Source organism: Macaca mulatta, chromosome 11 (genome assembly GCF_049350105.2).
Source record: "Macaca mulatta isolate MMU2019108-1 chromosome 11, T2T-MMU8v2.0, whole genome shotgun sequence".
Classification (NCBI taxonomy): domain Eukaryota; kingdom Metazoa; phylum Chordata; class Mammalia; order Primates; family Cercopithecidae; genus Macaca; species Macaca mulatta.
In genome coordinates, this window is record NC_133416.1 from 8,692,426 (window position 1) to 8,709,555 (window position 17,130).

Genomic DNA, 17,130 nt, shown 5'->3' on the forward strand with positions numbered 1-17,130 from the left:
TGCCCGGACCTAAAGGAATGCATATACGTTTGCATGTATTGAAGAAAACCCAGAGCTAAACAGTAGCTGAAGTGGTCAAAATAGATTTTATTCAGGACAATTGCAATAGGGGAAAAGGGGCCTAGTTTAGAATGGGCTTAATTCCAAATATAACAAGGAAAAATGGGTATGAAAGTATGAAGTGCCAAGGACCAGTAATTTTCCAGTCTCTGACGGAAAACTTTTATCTCTGATGGAAAATTACTATGAAAAAACATTAGGAGTAAAGGGGGAGTCTGGCTAAATCAACCTAACAGAATTCTTGCTGAAGACAGGCCAAGGTGATCAGACATCACCTGGGGGCAATGCAGGATGAGGAATCTGGTCGCTTAATGACGGTGATCTTATATCAAGGTTGGGAATTCTTGCCAGAACTGAACAAAAAAGCTCAAGGTCAGGCTGAGTAGAAAAGCAAGCTCAGAAGAGCCCGACCAAAGTTTGGTCCAGGAGAAAATCTCGGCATATGCAATCACTGACCATGATTTCTACCCTACAAAAAGTGGAAAAAAACGACAGAACATACCCTTTTCCTGTTGAAACAGGGGCCTGTTTTCAGTCAAAATTCTTGTCGAAAGTCAACAGATTCAGATCTTTAAAGACACATGCTCCAAATATCCCACTCAAAAGCAAAGCACAGAAACCACTGCGATAAGAGTTGAAGTGTTCAACATCATTTTGAGGAGACAATAAAATGTTGAGAAAACAATCCTACAACAACCCCTGGTGTACTGATGTTTATGCTCCATTGCTTTTTTATGTAATTTTAATTTTTTCATTTTTAATTATTATTATTTTGAGATAGGGCGTCACTCTGTCACCCAAGTTGGAGTGCAGTGGCATGATCTTAGCTCACTGCAACCTCCGCTGCCTAGGCTCAAGTAATGCTCCCGCCTTAGCCTCCCAAATAGCTGGGGACCACAGGCCCGCTTTACCACACCCAGCAATTTTTTTTTTTCTTTTCTTTCTTTCTTTTTTTTTTTTTTTTGGGTAGAGATGGGGTTTTACTATGTTGCCCAGACTGGTCTCGAACTCCTGACCTCAAGTGAACTGCCCACGTCGGCCTCCCAAACTGCTGGGATTATAGGCGTGAGCCTATATGAGTCCCTTCATCTCATAAAAATGAATCCCTTCATTTTAAATTTTTTAGGGATTTTAATTTCTTGCTATGTTGCCTAGGATGGAGTGGAGCTCCTGGCATTAAGTGATTCTCCCCTGTCAGTCTCCTGAGTAGCTGAGTGCACGTCACTGAGCCTGGTTTTATTTATTTATTTATTTATTTATTTATTTATTTATTTATTTTAGGCTAGTCAAGTGAAGCAGCAGGAGTGGATAAGGAGCAAAGATTGTTTTATTTTAAAAGAAAAATTGCCAGGTGCGGTGGCTCACACTTGTAATCCCAGCACTTTGGGAGGCCAATGTGGGTGGATCACGAGGTCAGGAGTTCGAGACCAGCCTGACCAACACGGTGAAACCCCATCTCTAATAAAAATAGAAAAATTAGCTGGGCGTGGTGGCATGAGCCTGTAATCTCAGCTACTCAGGAGGCTGACACAGGAGAATCACTTGAACCCGGGAGGTGGAGGTTGCAGTGAGCTGAGATCATGCCACTGCACCCCAGCCTGAGCAACAGAGCGACGCCGTCCTCCCCCCCTCAAAAAAAAGAAAGAAAAGAAAACAAAAAAAGAAACAAAAATTAAACCCAGTCTGATTTGAGAAAGTACAATTTTACGATAAACTACTACTCAAAGGCAGAATCTGTATCTTATTTTTTTTCTCCGTTTCAAGGTAATGGGGCTCAGGACATGCTACCCCAAAATACAGCACCTTGGTATTTGAGGAAACAGAAGCCTGAAAGTCTCTTGCACTTTCTCCTGCCCTTCTTCTTAAAGCAGGCCATGAAAGAATGCTCTGCCCTTCCTCTGCACAAAACCTTCATTCTAGATGTATCCTCTCTATTCCCAAAGAAAAGGAACATCTTTATCCTTAAAGACACAGAGGCACTAAGAAGAATCTGAACAAACAGGCCTTGCTAAGTTCTCCAGTTCCTTTGTTTGTTTGTTTTTCTGTTTTTGGAGGTGGGGGTCTTACCACGTTGCCCAAGCTGGTCAAGCTGGTCTTGAACTCCTGGATTAAAGTGACCCTCATGTCTTGGCCCCCCAAGCAGCAAGGACTACAGGCTCACACAACAGTGCCCAGCCATTCCCAGTATATTACCATTAGATCAGACTCCCTTTGTCCAATCATACTTCTGCACAACTGTCCACCCCTTTATCAAACTTAGCACAAGTTTCCCTGTTTCGTTGAGTCTTCATTTCTGAAGATTCTCTTTTCACTAAAACTTTTTTTTTTTTTTTTTTTTTTTTTGAGACGGAGTCTCACTGTGTCGCCCAGGCTGGAGTGCAGTGGCCGGATCTCAGCTCACTGCAAGCTCTGCCTCCCGGGTTTTTACGCCATTCTCCTGCCTCAGCCTCCCGAGTAGCCGGGACTACAGGCGCCCGCCACCTCGCCCGGCTAGTTTTTTGTATTTTTTAGTAGAGACGGGGTTTCACCGTGTTAGCCAGGATGGTCTCGAACTCCTGACCTCGTGATCCGCCCGTCTCGGCCTCCCAAAGTGCTGGGATTACAGGCTTGAGCCACCGCGCCCGGCTCACTAAAACTTAAATAAATTTGATTGCTTTTCTCTTGTTAATCCTTTTTTTTTTTTTTTTCTTTTTTTTGAGACGGAGTCTCGCTCTGTCACCAGGTTGGAGTGAGTGGTGCAATCTCCACTCACCGCAGTACCTCCGCCTCCCGGGTTCACACCATTCTCCTGCCTCAGCCTCCTGAGTAGCTGGGACTACAGGCGCACGCCACCATACCTGGCTCATTTTTGTATTTTTAGTGGAGACGGGGTTTCACCATGTTGACCAGGATGGTCTCAGTTCCTGACCTCGTGATGTGCCCACCTCGGCCTCCCAAAGTGCTGAGATTACAGGTGTGAGCCACCGTGCCCGACCAATCCTTCTTTTCTCATGTTATATGTGCCTCAGTCATGAATTTAGCGATGGGTAAAGAAAGAAATCTCTTTCCTCCAACAAAGGCATTCAGTAAATGTGAAATTGAATAGAAATAAGTTAAATTGATGGTAAAAATTACTGCCATTAAATAAAATCATGAGTCTTGAAATGTTCTGAAATAGCTGTGCTGTACACACATGCTTAATTTACTTAAATTTTGGAATAAAGAGTCCTATCTTGCCCCAATCTGCCCAAATTACAGCCAATAACTTGGCCTACAGGGTGCATACTCTGCCTATTGTAGACTGGTCTGACGAACATGAAGATTCTAGTAGAGAAATAGAATAATGTGAGCAAAACTCCATCTCAAACAAACAAAAAACTTAGCTGGGCATGGTGGCCTGTGCCTATAATGCCAGCTACTCGGGAGGCTGAGGCAGGATAATCGACTGAACCCAGTGGGTAGAGGCTGCAGACAGCTGAGATGGTGCCGCTACACACCAGCCTGGGTGACAAAGTGAAACCCTGTCTCAAAATTTTTCTTTTTTTTTTTTTTGAGACAGAGTTTCACTCTTGTTGCCCAGGCTGGAGTGCAATGGCACGATCTCAGCTCACCACAACCTCTACCTCCCAGGTTCAAGTGATTCTCCTGCCTCAGCCTCCCAAGTAGCTGAGGTTATAGGCATGTGCCACCACACCCAGCTAATTTTTTGTATTTTTGGTAGAGACAGGGTTTCACCAAGTTAGCCAGGATGGTCTCGATCTCCCGACCTCAGGTGATCTGCCCACCTCAGCCTCCCAAAGTGCTGGGATTACAGCATGAGCCATCGTGCCCAGCCCTCAAAATAAAATAAAATAAAATAAAATAAAATAAAATAAAATTGTGTGTACAATGTGATCTGCACTATAGGAATCAAATGGAACATCAATAAAAGACCAGAAGGCGCTGGTCTAACTAGGGCTGGGCGCAGTGGCTTTCACCTGCAATCCCAGCACTTTGGGAGGCCGAGGCTTCCTTTAAAAAAATTATTATTATTATTATTTTGAGATGGAGTCTTGCTCTGTAGCCAGGCTGGAGTGCACTGGCACGATCTCAGCTCACTGCAACCTGTCTCCAGGGTTCAAGCGATTCCCCTGCCTCTGCCTCCCAAGTAGCTGGGACTACAGGCAAGCACCACCACACCCGGCTAATTTTTTGTATTTTGGTAGAAACGGGGTTTCACCATGTTGGCCAAGATGGTCTCGATCTCCTGCCCTCATGATCCGCCTGCCTCAGCCTCTTAAAGTGCTGGGATTACAGGCATGAGCCACTGCGCCTGGTCTAAAAATTTTTTAATGTAACACTATTAGCATATCAGATCTGCCAGGGAGAGCCAGGGATAGCTGCTGACCTTAGGAAAATTTGTTAGCTTCTCTAAACCTCAGCTTCTTTGTCTATAAAGCATAAACAACAATGCTTCCCTCAAACAACAGTGAAATGTTTGTAAAGTAACACATAGGATAATGCCTGCCCATAATTGGCCATCAGTAAATGCCAGTGTCCATACTGTCATATGCATAATGAGTATGTTAGAACAGAAATTAACCATGATTATTAGGGCTCCAGTGTGTGTGTGTGTGTGTGTGTATGTGTGTGTGTGTCTGTGTGCACGCACATGCAAGTATGGGCATCATTAATTATGCTGGGTTTTTCAGGAAGACAAATTATAAACACAGATATATTGACATTTCCGATCTAAGTGGTCATAAACCAGATAGGTAGTTTTATTAGAAGATTTATCCTAAGAACACTCCTTCTATTCCCATTTCTGCCATCCTACCCACACCCACATTCATCGACTACCATGTCTTCATAATGTCGTAGAATGACATTGTCATTATTGTCCTGGTAGAGCATGGAAATGGGAGACAGCTTGGTGGGGACACACACAGCCTGGGGGATCTCTGGGTCAACTGCATGCATCAGGGCTTGCATGAAAGCATAATTGGAGCTGTTGAGAGAGATGGTCAGTGAGAAGGGACACTCTCCGTGGCAGTAATTTGCCATGAACCCCTTGGGGGCAATGATCCACTTGTGCCAACCCAGGTCCTGGAAGTTAATGAACAGCTGGTGACGGTGGCAGAGGTTCTTACAAGAAACCTTGGGGACAGGGATGGCTGCTCTCCTTTTCCGAGAAGGGGGGCACTCATCAGGGTTGAGGGCCACCACCAGCAGGGAAGCATGAAGGGAGCGTCTCAGTCTGGCACAGGTGTCCTCAGGCTGAAAATTCACCCCAGAGTCTCTGTCTTCTTTGACCAGTATCTCCAGGAATAACCCAAAGTTTTTCTGGGGGTTGTCATTCCAATCCTTAGCTACATCCAGCAGGTTGAAGTGAACAGCACCTTGTGGCCATGGGACTGACCGCAACACAAACATTTTACCTGGCTTAGGGGTGGTCTGGCCCCACACAGGAGGCTCTTGAACCAGGAACAGAGCCAGTTCCAGCTCTGGTCCCAGGTTATAGTAAGAATTGGGCCCCAAGTCCAGGCCCAGCTGGGCCAGTGTCAACTGTTCTCTTTCTTTGATGGCAGACAGGTTAAAGTAGAGCAGCTTTTGCAGGCAGGAGGAAGCTTGGGAAAATTTCTTTGGGTAAAGAAAGAAACCTAGATGGGAAAAGAGACATGTCAGAGTCATAATAATACCTTTTAGTTCATATCCACCTATATGATATAAATGTCAGATATCCACATATACAATATAAGGGCAGGGAAGAGCCCAAGCCCTATTATGTGGTAGGGTTTGTTTCTCTATTCCTGAAAGCCAGAGGTTCTTATCTTCACATCCACAGGTTCCCAGAGATTCCTGGATGAAATGTAGAGGGTGCACGAACTTAGATGGGAAAAATAATTACATCATTATTTCCACTAAACTAAAGGAAATTTAGCATTTCCTTCATTATGAATATAGGCAACAAATCCCAGTAATATCATCAGGGCCTATGACATTGTTATCACTAATAATCATAGGTGTGTTCATACATTTAGTTGTTGCAAATAACTGAAAACATTTATGGAGGCCAGGCAAGTGGCTTATGCCTGTAATCCCAGCACACTGGGAGGCTGAGATGGGAGATTTGCTTGAGGCTAGGAGTTTGAGACCATCCTGGGCAACATAGTGAGACTCCATCTCTACAAAAAATAAATAAAGAAAGGAAAAGAAAAAAAAAAAAAAACACTTATGCTAACACTATACTGAAATTTATGGTAGCTATACGTATAGTCACCTCCCTAGATCTTGTTATGTATTACATTGATAAAGCATTATATACATTACTATATATACATTTGTTTAAAAAATATTTTAAAACTGTATTTCAATACTTAATTGGTTTCTTTTGAAATCCTAAATATTTTACTTCAGGCACTTAAACCATTATTCTGAGAAAAAATCAATAGACTGGGCCAGGCGCGGTGGCTCACACCTGTAATCCCAGCACTTTGGGAGGCCCAGACGGGCAGATAACCTGAGGTCAGGAGACCAGACTGACCAACATGGAGAAACCCTATCTCTACTAAAAATACAAAAAAATTAGCCAGGCATGGTGGCACATGCCTGTAATCCCAGCTACTCAGGAGGCTGAGGCAGGAGAATCGCTTGAATTTGGGAGGCAGAGGTTGTGGTGAGCTGATATCACACGAGTGTACTCCAGCCTGGGCAACAAGAGCAAAACTCCGTCTCAATTAAAAAAAAAAAAAAAGAGTAACCTAGACTGTCAGGTGTTGTTGGCCAAAGTCCAATCATTCAGATTGGCTTTACTTTTTTTTTTTTCCGAGACGGAGTCTTGCTTTGTCACCCAGGCTAGAGTGCAGTGGCTTAATCTCAGTTTATGGCAACCTCAGCCTCTCGGGTTCAAGCAATTCTCCTGCATCACCCTCTGGAGTAGCTGGGATTATAGGAGCACACCATGTCCGGCTAATTGCATTTTTAGTAGAGACGGGGTTTCACCATGTTGGCCAGGCTGGTCTCAAACTCCTGACCTCAGGTGATCTGCCCACCTTGGCTTCCCAAAGTGCTGGGAATACAGGCGTGAGCCACCATGCCCAGCCAATTTTTTTTTTAAGTTTTTGTAGAGATAGGGTCTCCCTATGTTGCTCTCCTGAGGTCACAGGATCCTCCCACCTCTCAAAGTGCTGAGATTACAGTCATGAGCCACTGCTCCAGCCTCTCCTCATATTGAAGTACAATGTGATTCTTTGATTTTTGTCCATGGATGCCCTTCTTCTGAAGTTACAAGTGTGCTCTCCGTTTTCTAAGCTAACTTTCCTGCCTGAATTTTCAAATTTTACCTATTCCTCTAGGAAAAGACCCAATAAGTATACTTTTACTATTTTATTTTTTGCATCTTCAATTTTTCCCTTTCCACAAATAACTTATTTGGCCTAACGCCATCATTTTGTTTGGTAGGATGACTTCACGCTTAAGTAAGTATTTTCTGTTTTTTTTTTTCCCCCTGAGACGGAGCCTTGCTCTGTCACCTAGGCTGGAGTGCAGTTGTGCGATCTTGGCTCACTGCAACCTCCGCCTCCTGGGTGTTCAATGGATTTTCCTGCCTCAGCTGGAATTACAGGTGCTCGCCACCACACCTGGCTAATTTTTTTTTTTGTATGTTTAGTAGAGACAGGGGTGGGGGTGGCGGGCGGGAGAGCTTACCATGTTGGCTAGGCTGGTCTCAAACTCCTGGCCTCATGATCTGCCTGCCTCAGCCTCCCAAAGTGCTGGGATTACAGGTGTGAGCCACCGCGCCCAGCCTTAAATAGGTATTTTCTAAAGTCATTCAGCTTGGGGAGAAATTGCAACTCAAACCCAAACACTCTTAGGCGCCCCACCACCATGCCTCTTCATTCTCAAGCATCATTCAAAACGTAACAAAATTTGGCTGGGCAAGGTGGCTCATGCCTGTAATCCCAGCACTTCGGGAGGTCAAGGCAGGCCATTGCCTGAGCTCAGAAGTTAGAGACCAGCCTCACGGCGAGACCTCATCGCTATAAAAAAAAAAAAAAAAAAAAAAAAAAAATATACAGGCCGGGCGCGGTGGCTCAAGCCTGTAATCCCAGCACTTTGGGAGGCCGAGGTGGGCGGATCACAAGGTCAGGAGATCGAGACCACAGTGAAACCCCGTCTCTACTAAAAATACAAAAAATTAGCCGGGCGCGGTGGCGGGCGCCTGTAGTCCCAGCTACTCAGGAGGCTGAGGCAGGAGAATGGCGTGAACCCAGGAGGCGGAGCTTGCAGTGAGCCGAGATCGCGCCACTGCACTCCAGCCTGGGCAACAGCGTGAGACTCCGTCTCAAAAAAAAAAAAAAAAAAAAAAAAATACAAAAATCAGCCTGGCGTGGTTGTGCGCACCTGTAGCCTGTAGTCCCAACTACTCTACTCGGTAAACTGAGGTGGGAAGATCACTTGAGCCCAGGAGGTGGAGGCTGCAGTGAGCTGAGATTGTGCCACTGCACTCCAGCCTGGGTGACACAGCAAGACCTGTCTCAAGGGGAAAAAAAAAGAGAGGAAGAGGAAGAAGAAGAAAAGCCTGAAGTACTTGACCAGGCAAATTCTGAGGGAGTACTTCAGGTAGCCTGGATACAGCACGTTTGAAGATGAGCCAAGAATGCATGCTCTAGGAGGAATAGACTATGAGCTTAGAGTTGAGTGTGCAAGCAGAGGTTGTAAAAGGTGAGACTGGGGAAGTAAGCAGCAGCGTCGGAACAGGCAGGGCACGGTGGGTCAACTCCTGCAGAATTCTGCAGACGAGAATTTTACGTGGAGGAGCAGTATGACTCAATATGCATTTTAAAAAGGTAATTCTGGGCTGGGTGCAATGGCTCACACCTGTAATCCCAGCACTTTGGGAGGCTGAGGCAGGCAGATCACCTGAAGTCAGGAGTTCGAGACCAGCTTGGCCAACATATAGTGAAACCCTGTCTCTACTAAAAATTTAGCTGGGTGTGGTGGCATATGTCTGTAATCCCAGCCACTTGGGAAGCTGAGGCAGAAGAATCATTTGAAGCCAGGAAGCGGAGGTTGCAGTGAGCTGAGATCGTGCCACTCTACTCCAGCCTGGAAGACAGAGGGAGACTCTCAAAAAAAAAAAAAAAAGCAAAATTTATCTTGTATTCTCAAGGCCATACACAGTTCCTGCTCACCATAGGTATCCAATAAGTGCTTCTTGGACAAATAAATATTCAAATCTCCTCTCCAGTTGCTGTAAAACTAACCCAGGCTCTAAATTCTGCATCTGAAACACCCGGGAGGTTGTATAGACATGCAGATTCTCAACACCCATTTCAGACTTTGAATAAGAATTGGGTGGGGAGAACAAGGGGCAGGAATGGAGTTGGAGGATCTACTGTTAATGGAAGACCTAAGTTATTTGGTGGGTGGTCAGTTTGGGAAAGTATTGGATGCCACTCCCTGGGATCCTTTTAAAAAAGGATATGACAACTGTATATATTATTACTCTCTATTCACAAATCTAGAATAACCTTTGCCACCCAACAAGAGTAGCCAGGAGGTGCAAATAAGGGAAGCAGGAGTCCTGGGCAAACCAACCTCAAAATTTTTATACCCTGCTTGCCACACAGAAGATGGCAGGATGTGTATATATGGGCTGAAGAGTGGGACACTGAGCTCCGATTCCTCCTTCACCTCTTTCATCTCAACTGAAGCACAAAGCAGTTGATTCAAAAAACAAAAACCTGTTTCAAATTCTGACTTTTTTCTCACACACTAGCTGTATGGTCTTGAATAGATTACAGGTTACCTACTGTCTGAGCCTCATTTCCTTACTGTTAGAAACTTGATAAGAATATCTAACTTCCTCTCAGGATCGTGGGCTGGAATTAAATGAGATAAAATATGAAAAATACCAGCACAAGGCCACATTAGTAATTGCCATTTCCTATTGTCCTTTCTTCACACCACCCAGTTCCAGATGTTTTTCTGGATAACACTCCTATTTCCTTACCTTGGTCTGGGAGAAAGCGAAGTACATTCCCACGGACGCCCAGCTCCTTTACGTAGCATAAGTCTCGGGAGACCCCAGTGGTTGCTGCTGCCTCGCGATCCTGGAAAATTTTCTTCAGGATATAAGGCACAGGTTGGAACTTCTGGGGTGAAGGCGCCTTATCTAAGCCCATAAATTGGAGAAAGACATATTCTTGAAATTGGACTGCCTGGCCAAAAGCCAGAGTTAACAGGAAGCTGAAAGCCAAATCTGGCAAGAATCGAAGCATGGCCTCTAGAGTGGCTGTCAGGCTGGGGAGAGCTCCACTGCCAGACTGCCCAACAATTCAGGGGCTGCTAATTTATCTGATGTAAGATAATCAAGTGTGAATTGCTCTCTTCCCAGCTCCTCAAAGGCCATTGGATGTGAAGACGGAATTTTTTTTTTCTCTTCTCTTGCTCTACTATTCCAGGAAAAAGTTCACAGAATAAAGATTACCAATGCATGGACATAAACTCTACAACAATGTGAGGTTGTCGGCAGTAGACAGAGTGAAAAGGAGACATGCATTTATTCATTTAACAAACAGTTACTAAGCATCTATTATGTGCAAGGTGCTGAGATAGGTGCTAGGAACAGAGCAGTGAATAATTCATAGACTTATAATTCATCATCTGCACAGACCAATGCAGAGGGTCGCATGAGGCACATGATGGCTTTGAATGCAGCCTCACACAAAGTCATAAACTTTTGTAAAACATTACGAATCTTTCTTGTGATTTTTTTTTTTTTAGTTCATCAGCTATCATTAGTGTTAGCTAACATCATTAGTGTTCGTATATTTTACGTGTGGCCCAAGACAATTCCTCTTCTTCCAGTGTGACCCAGGGAAGCCAAAAGATTGGACACCCCTGTATTAGACAAATACCCAAGTAGATTTCATGATTTTATTTTATTTTTATTTATGTATTTATTTATTTTCGAAACAGGGTCTTGTTCTGTCGCCCAAGCTGGAGTGCAGTGGCCTGATCTTGGCTCACTGCAAGTCTCGACTCCCTGGGCTCAAGAAACCATCCCACCTTAGGCTCTGGAGTAGTTGAGACTACAGGCGTAGGGCACCACTCCCAGCTAATTGTTTTATTTTTTATAGAGATGGGGCCTTGCCATGTTGTCCAGACTGGTCTTGAACTCCTGGCCTCAAGCAGTCTTCCCACCTCGGTCTCCCAAAGTGCTGGGATTATAGGCATGAGCCACCACACCCAGCCACCAGCCTTATTTCTCACCACCCACCATCCTTAGTGTGGAGGCTCTAATTATATTGACCTATTTGTAGTTCTGTGAGCTGATTTCTTCTCAGAGCCTTTACACAGACCAAGTGCAAAGGTCACCTCTACTTCCACAATTTCGACTCACCAAAATAGATTGAGATACTTCTTTCTCCCACTCAGCCATACTTGGGCATCCATTACAGTTTTTTGTTTGTTTGTTTTTTTGAGATGGAGTTTCGCTTTTGTCGCTCAAGCTGGAGTGCAGTGGCGCTATCTCAGCTCACCACAACCTCCGCCTCCCAGGTTCAAGCGATTCTCCTGCCTCAGCCTCCCTAGTAACTGGGATTACAGGCATGTGCCACCATGCCCGCCTAATTTTGTATTTTTAGTAGAGATGGGGTTTCTCCATGTTGGTCAGGCTGGTCTCAAACTCCCGACCTCAGGTGATCCGCCTACCTCGGCCTCCCAAAGTGCTGGGATTATAGGTGTGAGCCACCGCGCCCTGCCCTCCATTCCAGTTTTTGCAGTGCATTTTACAGTGTGCCTCCCTCCCTTTCAGACAACTCATGCCTTGAGGATCAGAACTGCGTCTCTTTGCCTAAGTATCTTCAGTGTGTCTTTTTTCCCCAAAGTATCTCCACTGGTGAGGAAAGTGTCCGGCAGGTAGTAGACATTCGATAAATATCTGTGCAAATAATAAATTAAGGAATTAATTGGTTGCTATTTCTAGAGGTCTCACTCTTTTATATAGTGAGGTTTTCCTCATTCCTTTTTTTTTTTTTAGAGTTAGAGACTAGGTTTAGGGAGTGTCTCACTATGTTGCCCAGGCTGGCCTTGAATTACTGGATCAAGGGAATCTTCTGCCTCGGCCTCCAAGTAACTAGAACTACAGGCATGTGCCACCACTCCCAGGTCCCACTTCTCTTATCTCCTATTTGTATCTTATCTAACACTTTTAAATTAATCTACAATCTTAACCTTTTTTCAACAATAAGAGTAGGTTGCATTTGGGTTTTCTTTATTTGATTTTCCTGACTTAAGGTCAGAAATCAGACTAACTGGTTCAAATTCTGGTTCCACCACTGATTAGTTATGTGACCATGAGCAAGCCACTCAAGTGTAAAGTGGGAATAAAACATTCTTTGTTAAGGTGCTGAGGGCAACTCATAAAATAATGTATATATGACACTCAGGACAATGTCTGCCGAATGGAAAGCACTCAATAAAAGTTAGCTATTATTATTATCGTCATTATTATTAATTAAAGAGGAGGTTGATCAGGTGGAGTGGCTTGTGCCTGTAGTCCCAGCCGCTTGGAAGCCTGAGGTGGGAGGATCCCTTGAGCTCAGGAGTGCGACGCCAACCTGGGTACTATAGCAAGACCCAGTTCCTAAAGGGAAAATAAAAAGGTTCATCGGAGCACAGCTAAGAGAAAAAGAAAAAGAAAAAAAAAGTAGGGAGAGAGGTAGTTTGATCATGGAGGAAAAAAGAAGTAATAGAGAATGTGCAGTTGCCTAGCAGAAAAAGCACCAAATCAGTCAGGGGATCTGAGTTAAGCACAGCATCTCCAATTATGATGTAATCGTAGGCCAGGCGCGGTGGCTCACACCTGTAACCCCAGCACTTTGGGAGGCTGAGGTGGGCAGATCACCTGAGGTCAGGAGTTTGACACCAGCCTGACCAATATACTGAAACTCCGTCTCGACTAAAAATACAAAATTAGCCTGGAGTGGTGGCACATGCTTGTAATCCCAGCTACTCAGGAGGCTGAGGCAGGATAATCGCTTGAACCCAGGAGGCAGAGGTTGCAGCGAGCTGAGATCGCACCATTGTACTCCAGCCTGGGCAACAAGAGTGAAACTCCAGCTCATAAATAAATAAATAAATAAATAAACAATGTAATCTTAGGCAATTCACTCAGTCTTTTATGATATATACTCAGACATGGAAATTTTTCAAAGTGAAGAATTGGAATGGTCTGATATGTCATACAGGGCTAACCTATTTGGGCCTCACTTTGCTTACCTAAGAAATCACAGGATTGAATTTTATTGTTTTTAAAGATTCTATAAGCAGGCCAGGTGCGGTGGCTCACGCGTGTAATCCCAGCACTTTGGGAGGCTGACGTGAACTCCTGAGGTCAGGAGTTCAAGACCAGCCTGACCAACATGGTGAAACCATATCTCTACTAAAAATACAAAACTTAGTGGGGCGTGGTGGCAGACACTTGTAATCCCAGCTACCCGGGAGACTGAGGCAGGAGAATCGCTTGACCCTGGGAGGCAGAGTTTGCCCTGAGCCGAGATTATGCCACCGCACTCCAGCCTGGGCAACAGAATGAGACTCTGTCTCAAACAAAAAATAAAAGAAAAAAAAGATTCTATAAGCAAAGCCACTGTAATTTTGGACTTTGAGCCCAAATCAGAAAATCAAAATCGGCCAAGTGCGGTGGCCGGGTGGATCCTTTGAGGTCAGGAATTTGAGACCAGGCTGGCCAACATGGTGAAAACCCATCTCTACTAAAATACAAAAATCAGCCGGGTGTGGTGGTACATGCCTGTAATCCCAGCTACTCAGGGGGCTGAGGCAGGAGAATTACTTGAACCCGGGAGGTGGAGGTTGCAGTGAGCTGAGATCGCGCCACTGTTCTCCAGCGTGGGTGACAGAGAGAGAGACTCCGTTTAAAAAAAAAAAAAGAAAGAAAAAAGAAAACCAAATCAAGGCAACATAGCTAGGTAGTATAGAACTGGTTCTGCAGTCATGGACTTAAGACTAAAATCCTAACTCAATCACTTACCGGCTGTGGGGTCCTGGAGAAATTGTTTCTCCAGTCTTTAGTTTTCTAATCCATAAAATGAGAAAAGGAGGTGGGAGAGAATCAGCAAAAATAATGAATGGATACTAGGCTTAACACCTGGATGATTAAACAATCTGTACAACGGGCCCCCGTGACACTCATTTACCTATGTAACAAACCTGTACATCCTGCACATGTACCCCTGAATTTAAAATAAATGTTAAGGACTGAGTGCAGGTGCTCATGCCTGTAATCTCAGCACTTTGGGAGGCCAAGGCGAGCAGATCACTTGAGGTCAGGAGTTCGAGACCAGCCTGACCAACATGGTGAAACCCTGGGTCTACTAAAAATATGAAAACAATTAGTTGGGCATGGGGGCGCGCACCTGTAATCTCAGCTACTCGGGAGACTGAGGCAGTAGAATTGCTTGAACCCAGGAAGTGGAAGTTGCAATGAGCCGGGATTGTGCCTCTGCACTTCAGCCTGGGTGACAAACAGAAACTCTGTCCTCAAGAATAAATAAATAAATAAAAGTTAAAATGATACAATAAAATAAAATAAGAAAAATATCAGTGCAGCAGAATTATTGTTATCATAAACATAAAAACTTTTCAACTTCACTAGTGAAAAAAAGAAATGCAAATTAAAACAATGAAATGTCTTTGTCTATCCAATTAGCAAGATGAAAAAAGACAACAGCTTGTGTGGATGAGGAAACAAGGAAATTAACACTGTTATTCACAGGTCTGGGTACACATTAACATAACTTATCCGGAGGAAAAATTTGTAATATTGCTAAAAGTTTAAAAACTATTTCTGGCCAGGCGCGGTGGCTCACGCCTGTAATTCTACCACTTTGGGAGACCAAGGAGGGTGGATCACATGAGGCCAGGAGTTCGAGAGAAGCCTGGCCAATATGACAAAACCCCACCTCTATTTAAAATTTTAAAATAAAAATAAAAATAAAAAAATTCAAAAACCCAGCTGGGCATGGTGGTTCACGCCTGTAATCCCAGTGCTTGGGTGGAGCAGAGGCAGGAGGATCCCTTGAGCCCAGGAGCTATGATTGCTCCACTACGTAATTGCTCCACTCAGCCAGGCGCGGTGGCTCACGCCTGTAATCCCAGCTCTCAGGGAGGCAGAGGTGGGAGGATAGCTTGAGCCCAGGAGTTCGAGACCTGCCTGGGCAATATAGTGAGACCCCATTCTCCACAAAAAGGAAGAAAAAAAAAAAGACACACAAAAAAAGTGTAATTGCTCCACTCTAGCCTGAGTGACAGAGCAAGAGCTTGTCTTGGAAAAAAGCAAACAAACAAACGAACACTCAGGAGGAGAACTTCAAACATAATGAAGCTTCTTTTTCAACCCTTACACTCTACACCCTCCCACTGATAAATGAGCTTCTTTTCCTAATAGAAATGTCTCCTTGTTGTTGTTTGAACCTTTTTTTTCTCAATTGAATTGTGGACACATCCTCCATCTGTTCTAAACATGATATGATCATTAGTGGGGATATAAGAAAGTTGAGGCCAGGCACGGTGGCTCATGCCTGTAATCCTAGCACTTTGGGAGGCCGAGGCAGGCGGATCACTTGAGGTCAGGAGTTAAAGACCAGCTTGGTCAACATGATGAAACCTCATCTCTACTAAAAATACAAAAAGTAGCTGGGCATGGGGGCACACACCTGTAATCCCAGCTACTTGGGAGGCTGAGGCATGAGAATCCCTTGAACCCAGGAGGCAAAAGTGGCAGTGATTCGAGATCACGACACTGCATTCCAACATGGCAATAGAGTGAGACTGTCTCAAAAAAAAAAAAAAGAAAGTTGAGAAGAATCTTCAGAAATTAAGGAAAACTCCTTGAGATTTCCTGTACTAATTACACGCCATGCCCTAGTGACCATTTCTACCTTTCTTACTAGTTTTCAAAGAAAGGAAATGAGCACAGGCCATGAGACATTATCGAAATAGGTTGAATAGAATTTGCCAAGGGTACACACGAAGCCAACATACCAAAAATAACTTTTAAAAAGAATCTCATGTCCAGGCACGGTGGTCCACGCCTGTAATCCTACGACTTTGGGAAGCCAAAGTGGGCAGATCACAAGGTCAAGAGATCCAGACCATCCTGGCCAACATGGTGAAACCCCAACTCTACTAAAAATGCAAAAAAAGGCCGGGCGCAGTGGCTCACGCCTGTAATCCCAGCACTTTGGGAAGCCGAGGTGGGCAGATCACGAGGTCAGGAGATCGAGACCATCCTGGCTAACCCAGTGAAACCTCATCTCTACCAAAAACACAAAAAATTAGCCAGGCGTTCTAGCAGGCGCCTGTAGTCCTAGCTACTCGGCAGGAGAATGGAGTGAACCCGGGAGGTGGAGGTTGCAGTGAGTCGAGATCGCACCACTGCACTCCAGCCTGGGCGACAGATAGAGGCTCCGTCTCAAAAAAAAAACAAGTAAAAAAAAAATGCAAAAAAAAAAAAATCAGCCGGGCGTGGTGACAGGCACCTGTAATCTCAGCTACTCGGGAGGCTGAGGCAGGATAATTGCTTGAACCCTAGAGGCAGAGGCTGCAGTGAACAGATATCGCGCCACTGCACTCCAGCCTGGGCGACAGTGCGAGACTCCATCTCAAAAAAAAAATTATCTACATTTTATAGTATTTTTTTTTTTTTTGAGATGGAGTCTTGCTCTGTTGCCCAGACTGGAGTGCAGTAGTGTGGTCTCAGCTCACCACAACCTCCACCTCCCAGGTGCTCAATTGATTCTTCTACCTCAGCCTCAGCCTCCCGAGTAGCTGGGATTACAAGTGCCTGCCACCACACCTGGCTAATTTTTTGTATTTTTACTAGAGATGGGGATTCACCATGTTGGCCAAGCTGGTCTTGAACTCCTGACCTCGTGACCTGCCCTCCTTGGCCTCCTCGCTGGAATTGCAGGCGCGTGCCACCGAGCCCAGCTATATTATCTTCTTATTAAATTATGTCTAAATAGGCCAGGCGCGGTGGCTCACGCCTGTAATCCCAGCACTTTGGGAGGCCGAGGCGGGTGG

The 17,130-nt window shown here is 44.7% G+C and overlaps 1 protein-coding gene across 1 annotated transcript; it reads right to left on the reverse strand.

The window, feature by feature from the left end:
• Window positions 1-4,771: 4,771 nt before the first annotated feature.
• On the reverse strand, window positions 4,772-10,354 carry GDF3 (growth differentiation factor 3). Its single transcript, XM_001112644.3, has 2 exons — window positions 10,034-10,354; window positions 4,772-5,678 (listed from the first exon to the last, which is right to left on the reverse strand). The coding sequence occupies exons 1-2, from the start codon at window positions 10,299-10,301 to the stop codon at window positions 4,852-4,854; spliced, it is 1,095 nt and encodes a 364-aa protein (XP_001112644.1). The 5' UTR covers window positions 10,302-10,354; the 3' UTR covers window positions 4,772-4,851.
• Window positions 10,355-17,130: the final 6,776 nt, after the last annotated feature.

What these genes read in the sequence shown, in the direction of transcription:
- GDF3 (XM_001112644.3), bottom strand. Translation starts at nt 10,301, where the DNA reads ATGCTTCGATTCTTGCCAGATTTGGCTTTCAGCTTCCTGTTAACTCTG. An exon ending in TCGCTTTCTCCCAGACCAAG is followed by an intron (nt 5,679 to 10,033) that starts GTAAGGAAATAG and finishes TTTCCCATCTAG; the next exon opens with GTTTCTTTCTTTACCCAAAG.